The following is a 14,173-nucleotide window of genomic DNA, read 5'->3' as shown; positions in this document are numbered from 1 at the left end:
GCACTACTGTACGTGTGACATACTTGCAAGCATATATACCATTTAATATGCGCAAGGCGAGCAGTAAGGGACGGAGAAGTGGCTGTGCTGCTGATGGTGCACGCAGAGGCCGTGGCCTTGGGCACGGTGAAACTGTGCCTGCTGCCAGAGCAATAGAAACACACTCATCCATGATACCTAGCTTTATGTCCCAGTTTGCAGGGCGGCGCAGGACACCGCTCTCGAAGTCAGACTAGTGCTACCAGGTGGTCGGTTGGATTGCAGCAGACAATGCTTCCAGTCGGTAAAGCACCACCCTGTCTTCCACAAGTCTCAGTAGCCAAGAGTCTGGTCAACAGAATCCTCACCCTGATACTCCTTCCTCCCACCATGGAGAGTCTTGGCAAACAAGTGATCCCACACTCGGATATTTCGAGGAGCTCTTTTCATCACCATTCCTTGATTTGGGCCTCTTGACAAGACCGTTTTAAGATGGACATGAGGAGATCTTGCGCCCTGATTCCCAAACTCTTGAGCATCCACAGTCACAAGAAGATGACGGTGGGGAACGGCAATTAGTGTTTCACGAGGTGGATGATGATGATGAGACACAGTTGCCACTAAGTCAACCGCAATTAGTGTCTCAAGAGATTCATGATGATTAGGTCAACAAGTCAGGAGGATAACCAGAGTGAGGAAGTGGAAGAGGAGGTGGTGGACGATGAAGTCACTGACCCAACCTGGGAAGGTGGCAAGCCGAGTGAAGACAGCGGTACAGAAGGGGAGGGATCCGCAGTACCGCAACAGGCCGGAAGAGGCAGTGGGGTGGCAGAAGAGAGAAGGCAGGCCACACCAAACCGGCCCGCAACTGTTCCCCGGAGCACCCCCTTGCAGCAATCTTCCTTGCCAAGGGGTAGGTGTTCCGCAGTATGGCGCTTTTTTGAGGTGTGGACAATAAAAGAATTGTCATTTGCAACCTGTGCCGTACCAAAATCAGCAGGGGCATGAACACTAGCAACATCACCACCACCAGCATGATCCTTCACATGGCATCAAAGCACCCTAATAGGTGGGCTGAATGCCTGGGTCCACAACCAGTGTCTGCGGGTCACACCACTACCTCCTCTTCCCCTGTGTTATGTGCTGGACAATCCCCTGTCCAAGACGCAGGCCTGAATGCCTCCCGCCATGCACCTTGACCTTCGCAATCACCATCAGCTAGCACATCCACTTCTGTGTCCCAGCACAGCGTACAGATGTCTATACCCCAGGCCTTTGAACGAAAGCGCAAACACCTAGCCACCCACCCACAGGCCATAGCACAAAATGCGCACCTTTCCAAATTGCTGGCCCTGGAAATATTGCCATTTAGGCTTGTGGACACTAAGGCTTTCCGCGTTACTCTGTCCCCAGCCTTACACCAGCATGTGTCCCTTAACATCACCTGTGCCCTAACCAACACAGTTATAGGGAAGGTTCACTTAACAACTGACACATGAACAAGTGCTTTTGGTCAGGGACGGCACACTGGGTGAATGTTGTGGAGGCCGGTAGGGAGTCGTAACCTGGGATGGCACAGATGCTACCGACGCCAAGGATTGCGGGCCCTACTTCCATCAGGGTTTCCGCCACCACCTGCATTAGTGGCGGCAACCCCCTTCTCCTTCTCCGCCTTCTCCTCCACTTCCTCCTCTGAATTATCATCTTGCAGCACCAGTCAGTAGCTGGAAGGAGTGCAGCACTGCAGTGGGAAAGCGGCAACAGGCGGTGCTTTAACTGATCTGCTTAGGTGACAAACAACACACCGCTGCAGAGCTGTGGCATGGGATAAGGGTCAAGACTGAGCTGTGGCTCTCACCACTCAACCTAGAACCAGGCATGGTTGTGTCTGATAATGGCCGTAACTTGGTGGCGGCTTTGAAGCTCGGCAAGCTCACACACATACCATGAATAGCCCACGTGTTCGACCTAGTGGTTCAGTGTTTCTCAAAACCTACCCCAATTTGCCTGAGCTACTGGTGAAGGTGCGCTGCGTGTGTGTCCATTTCCGCAAGTCATCAACAACTTCCGTCGGTCTGGCAATGCTGCAGCAGCGCTTGCAATTGCCAGCTCACCGACGTCACAAGGAGGGAAATTTTTTGGAAGATGGTGAAGGAGTACGTAGCAGACTGTGTCAGCGTCTTCAGTGATCTGTCTGTGCCTTACAACTATTGGGTGTCCAAGCTGGACATGTGGCACAAACTGGCACTCTACTCCTTGGAGTTGCTGGAAAGCCTCGCTGCCAGCGTTTTGTCAGACTGGGTATTTAGTGCTGCTGGGGGTATAATAACTGATAAGCGTATAGGCCTCTCAACTGAAAATGCTGACTGGTTGACTCTTATAAAAATTAACAAGGCCTGGATTGCCCCTGACTTTTCTACTCCACCAGAGGAAAGTAGCTGAACATAAAGGCACTCTAAACGTGGCTTTTATGGAGTTTTGAATACACTGTATTCCCTTGCACCCCTTCCACTAAAAAAAAGGGTATATGGTTCAATCTCCCTTTTCTCGTCCTCCTCCTCCTCCATCATATCAACATGTTTATTAGGCTGCCCTCGCTCCTAATGTTTTAGATGGTCAGCTCAGCAGCAGGTTCTCACCCATAATGTTTTAGGGGGTCACCAGCAGGCTCTCGGCCATAATGTTTTTGAGGGTCACCAGCAGGCCCTCGCCTATGATGTTTTAGAGGGTCACCACCAGGCTCTTGCCCATAATGTTTTAGAGGGTCACCAGCAGGCTTTCACCCATAATGTTTTTGCTGGTCACCAGCAGGCCCTCGCCCCTAATGTTTTAGATGGTCAGATAAGCAGCAGTAACTCGCCCCTAATGTTTTAGAAGGTCAGCTCAGTAGCAGACCCTCACCCCTAATGTTTTAGATGGTCAGCTCAGCAGCAGACCCTCACCCCTAATGTTTTAGATGGTCAGATCAGCAGTAGGCACTCGCCCCTAATGTTTTAGAGGGTCAGATCAGCAGCACACCCTCACCCCTAATGTTTTTGTAATTTTTGGCAGCCCTTTAACTTAGTGCATAGGCTTTGTGAGTGTAGGAATCTACCCGAACAATTGGACCACAATGTGAATGAGGCCCTCCTTTATGTGATATACAGGTTGTATTGGAGTGCCTCTTCCTTGTAATTTTTGGCAGCACTTGCACTTTATATACAAGTAAATATACAGGAAAGAATGTTTCCTAACAATTTTTCCTCTAAAATTGATATTATCTTTTTGTGCGTATTATTGTCTGTAAAAGTGGCATACTACTTGGACAACATCATTCCCAGCAGCGACCTGGGAGTCCAAGATGCGTCCAGACATCCTCTCCATGCTGTTCCCGAACCATTTCAGTGGTGTTTTCATCAATTTCGGACCTTTTCCTGTGAACCAGACACCCTCCCCTCTTCAGAGCAGGGGTGCCTGGTTTAATGCTCTGGTTCTCCATTGACTTCCATTGACTTCCATTGCGCTTGGGTGCTCTGTAGAGCACCAGAGCATCCCAAGGTGTTCTACTCGAGCACTTTGGTGCTCGACCAACACTAGTTAACACCCCTCTGTACCCTTACTGCAGACTGCTAGCAATTTATTCATAACTTTTAGTAGATATAATAAAGGAACGGGCAACATAGAATCATAAAAATAGATGTTTCAGAATCATTTTTACACTGGGAATGCATGTAGCTATTAAAACAGGCATGTCAGGAGTGGTGAAAGGTCCTCTTTAAGAGAACCACTGAACACATCCCAAGCATTTGTACACAAGGCATATGGACACAGGAAATATAAAAACAAATACTTTCTTAAACAAATGGTACAAGACACAAACATAAAAGTAGGGAACAGTGCAGACCTAGTCTCACCCGACCACTTTTCCTACCTTCTTGGAAAATCTGTCCTAAACAACAGCCCCCCAACTTGTCGACAGTCCCTGTGCTGCTAAGTGCAATGACCTGGTCCACACACAGGGACCTATTGACACAGTTGGAACTCAAGCAGACCAAACAGACATGAATCAAGGTCACAAGTAACCCAGATCAAAGACACAGAATGAGGATCGGAATCAGGTTTAAGGCATAAACCAGAAACCCATGTGGATCAGGATATATACTGGAAGTATGGCATTGGTCAGAACAGAAAATAACCAAAGACAAGAGGCTGACCATATGATTTAGGGCTCATGCATACAACCATTGCCTGGTTTTCAGTCCGCAAATTGCAGATCTGCAAAACACGGAGACCGGCATGTATGTTCTTTCACTCTATAGAACAGCGGGGGGGGGGGGGGTAACTGAGGTGACCAAGAACCCAATGATAACCCTGGCTAAGCTCCAAAGATTCTTTGTGCAGGTTTGGTGGGGTCCGGTGCCAAGGGAGCTCAGTCTGGCGGCAGGGATGCTGTTGGGCTGCTTGGTCTCCCTATGTGTAGTTGCTGAATTTTGGTGGTGGTGGCTGACACGTGGTTCTTCACCAAATTACAGTAAGTCCCACTCCAAAGACCCAACCTTGACGTGGTGAGTGGGCTTATGCATTTTAATCAAAATGTATACAAATGGCCTTGTGTACAATGAGTGGACCATGACGTAGTATACTAGTTACTAGTAGTAAATTGGGATGAGAAACAACAGATCAATGCATCCATATTTTTTTTAATCTTTTTGGAACTCAAAAACAAAAATTTTAAGATTATGCAATTTGTCAAGAATATTCTTCTAGGTTCATGTCATTATGGAAACCAGTCACTTTCAGATCTGTATGTTCCTTGTATGTTTTAGGACTGCTACCCTCTTTTTAACAATGTACATGTGACCCCTGAACAGCAGGCTTACTAGAATATTCATGAGGCTGACATCTGCATGGATGTTGCTCACCACACTGAAATCATTCAGTGCATGATATCAACAGTGGCGTACACTTTTGCTTCAATATCAGGGTCAATTTTTGGATGTTGGTCACTGAGAATGGCTCACTAGTGACTCCCATAGGATATCTCACTTTCCTGCAACTTGGAGCTCTGCACGATTAGAGGAGATTCACCTAAAGTACATGGTGACTTGAGCATGATGAACAGAATAAATAAATATGACACATTGCACAATTACAAGCCTTCCTGCAATACATACTGCATACAGAAGAGTACTCTGTCTCAGGAGCACATTATATTTATTTAGCCATTAGGAGTGTACTAAAAGCAAACAGTGGATAACAAGCCCTTAGTAGGAAATGAAATCATGACCTTATCAGCAGGGGATCATTAAATGGAGAAGGTGTATCAGTTGCTATGTTAAGTGCATACCCCAGGAGTAGTGATAAAGGTATGCGTGCTATTGGACTTCAAAAGAAGTGCAGCATAAGGAGAATGCTGGTGGACAGGATTTGGTGTATAGGATTTATGGTGGATGACCAGGTGTGAGCTATGGCTACTTCAGCTACACAGTTAAAACAATTTCTCTAATTTTAAAATTATACAGCAGTGTAGCCTATGTTATTTTTTTTTATTTTTTTTATGTGTCTGCCCCCTTTAACCTAAACAGAAGTATAACCCTGAAACAAATCTGTGCTGAGATGAAAAGACATAATTGTAGACTGTTCACATGCTGCAGAAATTCCCGAGATAGTTCCATTCATTTAAATAGGGTTTGCTAGATCACATGCACAGATGCAGAAACAGCCCCATTCAGATGTATGGAAAAAGATTTTTAGTTTCAGAAATGTCTGCAAATTTGCCTCATGTGAACAGCTATCAGCTATCTAATAAACAGCTTAAAACAGCACTGTGTATCCCAAAGGTTAGATGATGTCCCAGTGAGATAAGACTTGATCAATGGTCCTTATCAGTATACGCCATTCAAATGACAGTTCTTTGGCCTCCACTGCCTTGCCCTCCCTAGTGGGCACAGATGCCGTGCTACTCACCAGGCTGCTGCCTCCATGCTTCTGCCTAGTGCTCTAGCCCCTGTCCCCATACGGTGCAACTACAGTCACCTCCGGTCTCATAAAGGGCTAGTGCATGGTCTTCAAAATCTTCCCTTAGCCAATGGCTAGGGGTCCCTAGGTATATAAGGCAACCTTTCCAGGCAAAGGGTTTCTGAGCTTTAGGTTCCCGGTGACCAACAGAAGTTTTTAAATGTAGTGCTTCTGTGATTCTCCTGCGTTCTACCACAGTTTATCCTGTGTTTAAGTTAATCCTGTCTCTCTGTCTATGTTTCTGTTACTGTCAAGTACCCAACCTGCATGCCCTGCCTGAGTCTTCACTACCACCCAGCCTGTTGGTTTGTCCTGTGACTTCATTTATCTACACTACCAGTGTGCAATCTTGATCTAGTAACCTGTATTAAGTCTTAGTGACTTTCCAGCCTTCTCCTGTGGTTTTCCAGTTGTTTTGGTGTGGTTTTCATTATCTTGAGCTCACAGTGCTTTCACCGAATACTCTGACCCCAGTAGGTCAACTGTCACTACAACGGGACTATATCTGGAGGTAGCAGTTTGGTTGTTTCCCTGCAGCAAAGGCCAACTCCATGTACAAGTTGAAGGGTGAATACCAAGGGGGTGCAGGAATAATGCTCTTAGAGCACTCACCGATCTGTAACCCAACGCAACATTTCAGCTGCTTTTTGAGCCCCATCACTTAAAAATGACCCAGTAAACGTCAGAAATATCGTGCTGGGTGAATAAACTTCACTTTTGATTCAATCTGGTGGTGCTGCAACTTTGTATGGAGCCTATCTATTTATCCATCTAAAAAAGGACAAAACATATAAGCAAATAGCGGGTGCAAAAATTCCCCAATGGACTGGTACAAAAAGATCCACACAAGCTATCTATCTATCTATTATGTTGGTATCTATCTAGTATCTACTGAAGAAGGTAGTAAGTCACTTGTATAGTCAAACAAACATAAATGTTTAGTTAGCACTCAGTGCTTGTTTTGTGTTTTGGACCTGAATGTAAAGGCTATGCATTTATTTATTGCAACAGATTAGAGAACAAGCAAAGTCCCATTTAAAATGGACTTCTGTGTCAGTGTCTGACTGCATTTGATCCCATTTGGCCTACTGCGACTTCCCAAACTATCTATCTAGTATCTATCTATCTATTATTTATTTTATTTTTTATTTTGCTTACTTATGAAGTGCAAAGATATTCCACAGCACGTTAGAGACATTGTCAACATTTGCTGTCCCATTGGGGCATGCAATTAAAATTCCCTATCAGTATGTCTTTTGGAGTGTTGGGGAAACCTGAGTACCCAGAGGAAACCCATGCAAACAAGGGGAAAACATATAAACTTCATGCAGATTTTGTCTTGGGTCAAACTTGAACCTAGGATCCCAACATTACAAGGTGCCACTGCAAACCACTAAGTCTATCTATTCTATCTATCTATCTATCTATCTATCTATCTATCTATCATCACAACTATCTATTATCTAGCTATCTATCTATCTATCAATCATCACATCTATCTATCTATCTATCTATCTATCTATCTATCTATCTATCTATCAATCATCACATCTATCTATCTATCTATCTATCTATCTATCTGACTTGTTTCATGTGACTATGTTTGTTTCATGTATCTTCTTCCTTTACAGATACATACACTTTTTTGTTAATGAGTATTATGCTCCAGATTGTTCTCTAAACTAATACTGCAAAGTATACTAGTTTGTTTTTGTGAATGATGTTATATTGGTATTTAATCTCTTTCCATCGTCTTAAATTTTCTGTATAATACAAGATGAAATGGGCAAATAACAGCTAACTGGGTATACTTTTATATTAACCCTAATAAAACTTATGATAAATGTTTAGAACATAAAAAATACACTAAAAATAATGTAACACTGTTAAATGCTTACTTCATCGGTTTTTCTACAGGGTGTTTTCGGGGATTTGTGATGCTGGTCCTTGTGTGATATTAGATACACATTACTTAAAAAAACAAATCGAAAAAGCCTTTTAAATCATTCAGATCTTGCTGTACCATAAAAATTATGTCCACATATCCTTCATAGGTAATGTCCCCAAGGAAAATGAATAATTAGGTTGCCACCAGAAATGACAGGAAAAAACAACATGACACAATGTTGATTCACAGAAGAACAGGACAGTGACACAGGCATTTATTGAGTTAAATAACTTGTAGAAACCATTAATGTTCAAAAGATATAGAAAGGTTACACAAACTGTGTACACATTACACTACAGAGAGAAAGAAAATCACAAAAAAAAAACCTTTCAGGTTCTTTTTCATCTGGGTGGTTCTAGTGATTTATCTACTTTGGTTAATGGTGCGTAAAAGTGGTGGTTATCTCAGAGAAGAGGGGGAGGAGGGAGCTCTTCCTTCACTGACGTCAGAGGGAGAATTTAAAAGGGGGCTATGGAGATCCCAGGAGCAGAAGCAGAAGAAGTCGACACAGCAGGTTCTCATAGCCCTGTCTCTGCAATCAGCCTAGAGAAGTTTCTGAAGACATGCAGTCCTGCCGAGTGCGCTGTGCCCTGACCCTGCTGTCCCTGGCCTTGGCTGTGAGCTCTATGTCAGCTGCACCTACAGACCCGAGACTTCGCCAGTTCCTGCAGAAATCACTTGCAGCAGCAGGAAAACAGGTAAGGAAGGAATCTTCTCCTTTTCTGACTTTCCATAGTACTAATATTTACCTTGCCTTGAACTTTTCATTTTCAAATCTGGAAACAAACTTTACTGTCAGATATGTGTATGGATGTCTATTTATGCACATTCATAATACACACTAATATTGCAACATAACAGGCATAAATATGTGATCTGCTCGGATAGTTATAACTGCTCAGAAATGACATGTAGTATTATGACAGATTAATTGCATTGATAATTTGCTGCACTTAAATGTTTTCTAGAGGAAAACACTTGGAATGTATTAGCCTTAGCGTGCTACAATGCCATGTGCAATGCTAAACTAATAGTCAGCTAGAATTGAATTAATTGTCTAAGAAAACTCTACGTTGAACCTGAGCTGCTGAATCAATAGAGCTGTCCGAGGTACTGAGCATACTGCACTGTCCAATATGCTGATGTGATAGCACTATCACAATTGTCACTTGTGTAGTTCTCCCGCTATTCGATTTCCTTACAGTGGTTGACATCTGTGTTTTATATCAGTCAGAAATGTTTTTGCTGCATGTTTTATAGCAATATAATTGCATAACCTTCAATCACTGTCCTGTAGTTCTTTAGGGTAGTGCCAAAAAACAATAGTAAATAACACAATAGTGCCCCAGTCCCGGAAAATATAGAAAGCAAGTACTTAATGTACTAAAACAGTAGGGAATGTATGACGGCGAGGTGGACAGAGAAATAGTTTCAGCACCTTGGAAAGCTCTTGCCATTCAGACTGCAGGTAGTATAGTATAGCATTCATCATGTTACTATAAAACATTGCTTATTTGTGAACATGTTCCTATAAGACCTGAAAAGGTGAGACATAAGATCATTGATGCGTCATAGTCCTTGCAGAAATGTAGTTACGGTTTTATGTCTGCAGCTCTAATATTTCTTGGCATTTTTTATAGGAGTTGGCCAAATACTTCTTGGCAGAGTTGCTATCAGAACCATCACAGACAGAGAATGACGCCTTGGAATCAGACGACCTGCCCAGAGGAGCTGAGCAAGATGAAGTAAGATTGGAACTTGAAAGGTCCGCAAACTCCAGTCCAGCTCTGGCACCCCGAGAACGCAAAGCTGGTTGCAAGAACTTCTTCTGGAAAACCTTCACATCTTGTTAGCCTCCTCCGATCTCTCCCTAGCATTTTGGTCCTTTATTTTCCTAACTCCCGAAACAAAGCCTTTACCACAGGATCCGAAGACTGTAAATACCACACACAGTTATGGTGAATACTAATGTTAATTTGGAGTTGTTTAATAAAACTTTTAGTTGAAATTGTAAATTATTTTGCTTGGGTCGTGATTTCTCGATAGTTCTTATATGCACTTTTCAATTCTCACAGATGTACTATTTTTAATTATTTGTTGCAATAAAGCGTGTTTCAAAGTATTCAGTTTATCTTTTGTCAATCTTTTTTTATTCCTGTGTTAATACTAAATACCAGAGGGTAGAGCAGGAAAAGATAAATGCCATGTTATCTGTAGGTAGAAGAGATTAACTCCTTCATAACAGAGATGTGTGCATGAGTGTTGGACTGAACATCATTCAGACTTGAACGATTCAGTAAAGAAGAAGGCAGCAGTAATCAGTTTACATTGTTTAAGACTGTAGTCCCTTTAATCTTCTCCATTATCGCTAACATTAACGCTACAATTCAAATGATACCCAGTTATCTCTTTCATGAAGCATCCTCAGGCAAAAAAAGACTATAATGCTATAATTATTCTGCATAATATGTGGCTTGAACTTCTCTTAATTTTACTTGTTCATTCATTGAGTATAAACATTGCTATTTAAAATGAAATGACTTTGTCTAACCCTTTAGCAATCAGCTCCATTCCGGCAATATATATCTGCTGCCGTAAGACAGCTGGAAGCAGTTGGGCTACTTTGTAATCTCCTAATTCTCAAGTCATCAATTCTATAAACTGATATAGCAGAACATTTTAAGGTGTTGTTTATGAATTTTTATAGCAATCTATCCATAAAATAAAAAATGAGTAAGGGCTTATTCACATTTGTGTATCCATTTTGCGGATTCAAATATTCGGACCATGTTGTATCTGAGTAGTCACACATTTCCCCCAAATTTCCGTGCTGTGATGAATGGCAGTTTTTTTCTCACTGCGATACACTTCAGATGAAAATGACATTGTTCTCTAGCATTTTCTTCTACACCATTGTCTACCTGTTTAGGACATATCAACACTTTAGATGGGACCTTCTGCTCAGAAATCCCCTCTTTCAGCCAAAGATGGAAATGGATGCAAAGAGTATCTCTCACTCAGGTAGGAGCCATGGATTACGTGCAGCTTCTCCTGGTGAATTACCTGAACAAACCCTTTCATGGCCCTACTTGTTGGAGGCAGCTCCTAGTGCTACACGTCCCTCTGCATAGTGAACAAATCATATTCTGCAGCTTGGTCCTGATAAACCCTTGCCATGGGTGGTAGTTATACATAAATAGTGCCTTCATGACTTATTGCCACCCTTTGCCTTCATGTTTAAAAATGCATCAAGTGAGCAGCAAGCCTATTTCTGCTTCTGAAAGTAGGCTCCAGCTGCAGTGAAGAGCCACTACTGAACAAGTAATATAATATGCAATAAGTATAAAATGTGCAGCAAATGCTTCACAGCTTTACTGCATAGAGCTGCTGAATGCCTTGTGTATGATACTGATATAATACCGTACTACGGGATTGTGGTCCCATATCGGAAGCGTTATCATGGAATAACCCACGCTGTTGCATTACAGTATTCTATGAGCTCTCTATTGCGTTTGGCCACTCTATAGGGGTCATATCTTAACTCTATAAGTACTGTAGTATTTTTGGTTCAGGCAAAATTAGCAATTTTCTGCTAGACATTGATATAACGGCTATTACAGAATTTTTTTTTTTAGGCTATTCACGCAATTGTTCTGTTTTCTTTCATGACAGTTGTGCGTACAATGGAACAGAATAGATCTTTTGTTCAGAGCTGTCATCAAGGACTCTGATATACATACCTTTTGAGTATGTTTTTACCTGAAAAAGAACTGGGTACTATTGAAAAAAATATATATTTTTTTAACACAATCAGTAAAATAATGTGACAAAAGTGCTTTTTCCACGAGTCCTTGATGATAGTGCTGAACAAAGCGTCTGTTCCGATGGGTGGCTCTACTGACCTCTGGTACCAACATGAGCTCACCGACCAGGGTCCAGGGCTGCAGACCAAGGAAACATCACATGCGCTGAGACAAGTGTTGTGCTTTATTACAGAACACAAGTGGGTGAGTGCATTGTCCACTCTCAGTATCATTAAAATGCTTTACGTTACTGTCCTACCCATGAAGCACGCCTCTCTTTTTCTTTTTTATATGGATCCATGACAGTTGTGGCTTTCATTTTGTACTATTTCATAGAAATATGTTTTTCTTTTTCAGCCTTCTTAGACAAAAGATGTTTTTATATTTTTACTACTTTAAGTGGTCACTGGATCCTACAGCAGCTAGGCATTCCTGTAAGCTTGCAACTGTGTATATTAGCAGCCTCTCAAGCTGAATACTAGAGTTAGAAAAATATCTGCCATTTCACTCCATTAGAGCAGTAACCTAAGTTTTATGACTGCAGTGGGGTGCGTTATATTTCAGTGTAGGTGGGTGTAAAAGTGGTGGGGGATATGGATGTGGGCTGCCAAAGAAAGCCATCATTCTTCTGCAGAGGCATATATTAGATGTGTTTGAAGAAAAAACTGTAACTGGCAAAACAGTATGGTTTATTCATGGTCAACAGTTCCTTTATTATTGCGGTTGTTTTTTTAAATGTGTTTATAGTGTTTATTAGAAATTAGCTGCTACTTCTTTCTCTGTTGATCCTCCTGAATAGATTCTACAATATCTACCATTTTTTGTAATGCCTGTGGTCTGTGGCCACTGGCCTCTCGGCTCTTCTGGCAGTCACAGCCGCCAGAGTACTCACCTCTCCCACTGTGAATGGGAAAATGGGAGTAAATGATGATAAATCTGCTAGGCTGATGGCACCACCCATACCTCCCTACTTTTCTAAAAGTGTCAAGGGCAGCATAAAAACATTGCACAATAATTTTTGCTGAAGTGCCATTTAAAAAGTTACAAACGCAAAGGTTGCAACTTTTTTTTATCTCTATTGTCTGGTCTTGGGCCTTCATAAATGACCCCCATGTCTGTATTTAGTCTAATGATGCTGTGTTTCTACTAAGGATACTTTCACACTTGCGTTTTTTGCTGGATCCAGCAGGGTTCAGCAAAAATGCTTCCGTTACTGATAATACAACTATCTGCATGAATGGATCCGGTTGTATTTTCTTTAATATTGCCAAGACGGATCATTCATGAACTCCATTGAAAGTCAATGGAGGACGGATCAATTTTCTATTGTGGTAGATTGTGTCAGAGAAAACGGATCCGTCCCCATTGACTTGCATTGGGAGTCCTGCTCCGCATCCCAGAACGGAAAGCAAACTACAACATGTTGTGGTTTCCTCTCCGGTCCGGGAACGCAACCAAACTGAACGGAATGCATCTTGGACTATTCTGTTCTGTTCAGTTCAGTTTTGTCCCCATTGACAATGAATGGGGACAAAACTGAAGCGTTGTTTTCCGGTATTGAGCCCCTATGACGGATCTCAATACCGGAAAACTAAACCGCTAGTGTGAAAGTAGCCTAAGTCATGGCATTAATTCCTTTCAGATAGAAAATTTTACTTTAAGGGCTGGCCAGTTTTAGACCTAAATGTGGGGATAGGTGAATACACCACATGGCACATCCATCCTAGAGTAGACGATACCTGAACACACGGAGCAGATAAGTTTTAGGCAACTGCGGCCTACTGGTGTGTCATACAGCAAGAGGAGAACTGAAAAGGTGTCCTTGTGGCATCACATGGCAAAACATCTATATCCACAGAATGAAGTACAGAATACAGCTGTCAGTAGCTAAGTCTGAAAGCCTGGAAGAAAAACAAAGATGTTTGAATGAACACACTAAAATCAATGGATACATGTACTGTCTGTACTGTCTGTCGAGAACATGGACAGCACATGTCAATTATTCACTGATGTGAGGGTAAGGTAACATTCATGTCCAATAAAATGGTTAATCTGTCAGTTTTTCATGACCTTTTTTCATGAATGCATTTCTAAAAAGCAGCCCCCTTGAATTGTAACAGGGCTGTCAGGCTAAGAAAATGGACAAAATCGGACATTTCCTATTTTTTGGACTGCCAGTATTCACATTTCATTTAAAAAAATGGACACGTGAATATGTTCTACAAATTGTAGTCTGATGGTCTTTAAAAAAGTATTTTTGATTTAGTGAAACCTCTTCCAGATGAACACTCAAGATTACATTAGAATGGTCACTAGGTATAATACTGTATATGATGGGTCTTTTGTGGAATGTCCACTGTATATCACTACTTATCACCTAATAGCTGGACTACATTATATGAAGTGGACGCAGATTGAGTCTTCCCTTAGCCTATAGAGCAGGTGG

At 42.1% G+C, this 14,173-nt stretch overlaps 1 protein-coding gene across 1 annotated transcript; it reads left to right on the top strand.

The window, feature by feature from the left end:
- The first annotated feature begins 8,487 nt into the window (after window positions 1-8,487).
- Window positions 8,488-9,777, top strand: SST (somatostatin). Its single transcript, XM_044273173.1, has 2 exons — window positions 8,488-8,622; window positions 9,565-9,777. The coding sequence occupies exons 1-2, from the start codon at window positions 8,488-8,490 to the stop codon at window positions 9,775-9,777; spliced, it is 348 nt and encodes a 115-aa protein (XP_044129108.1).
- The last annotated feature ends 4,396 nt before the right edge of the window (window positions 9,778-14,173 follow it).

The sequence above is a fragment of the Bufo gargarizans genome, unplaced genomic scaffold (genome assembly GCF_014858855.1).
Source record: "Bufo gargarizans isolate SCDJY-AF-19 unplaced genomic scaffold, ASM1485885v1 fragScaff_scaffold_437_pilon, whole genome shotgun sequence".
NCBI lineage: Eukaryota > Metazoa > Chordata > Amphibia > Anura > Bufonidae > Bufo > Bufo gargarizans.
This window is presented reverse-complemented; position numbering and strand designations above follow the sequence as displayed.

Excerpts from the sequence above, each read along its gene's own strand:
- SST (XM_044273173.1), top strand. The coding sequence starts at position 8,488 with ATGCAGTCCTGCCGAGTGCGCTGTGCCCTGACCCTGCTGTCCCTGGCC. Across the intron at positions 8,623-9,564 it reads TTGCAGCAGCAGGAAAACAG|GAGTTGGCCAAATACTTCTT; the intron begins GTAAGGAAGGAA and ends CATTTTTTATAG.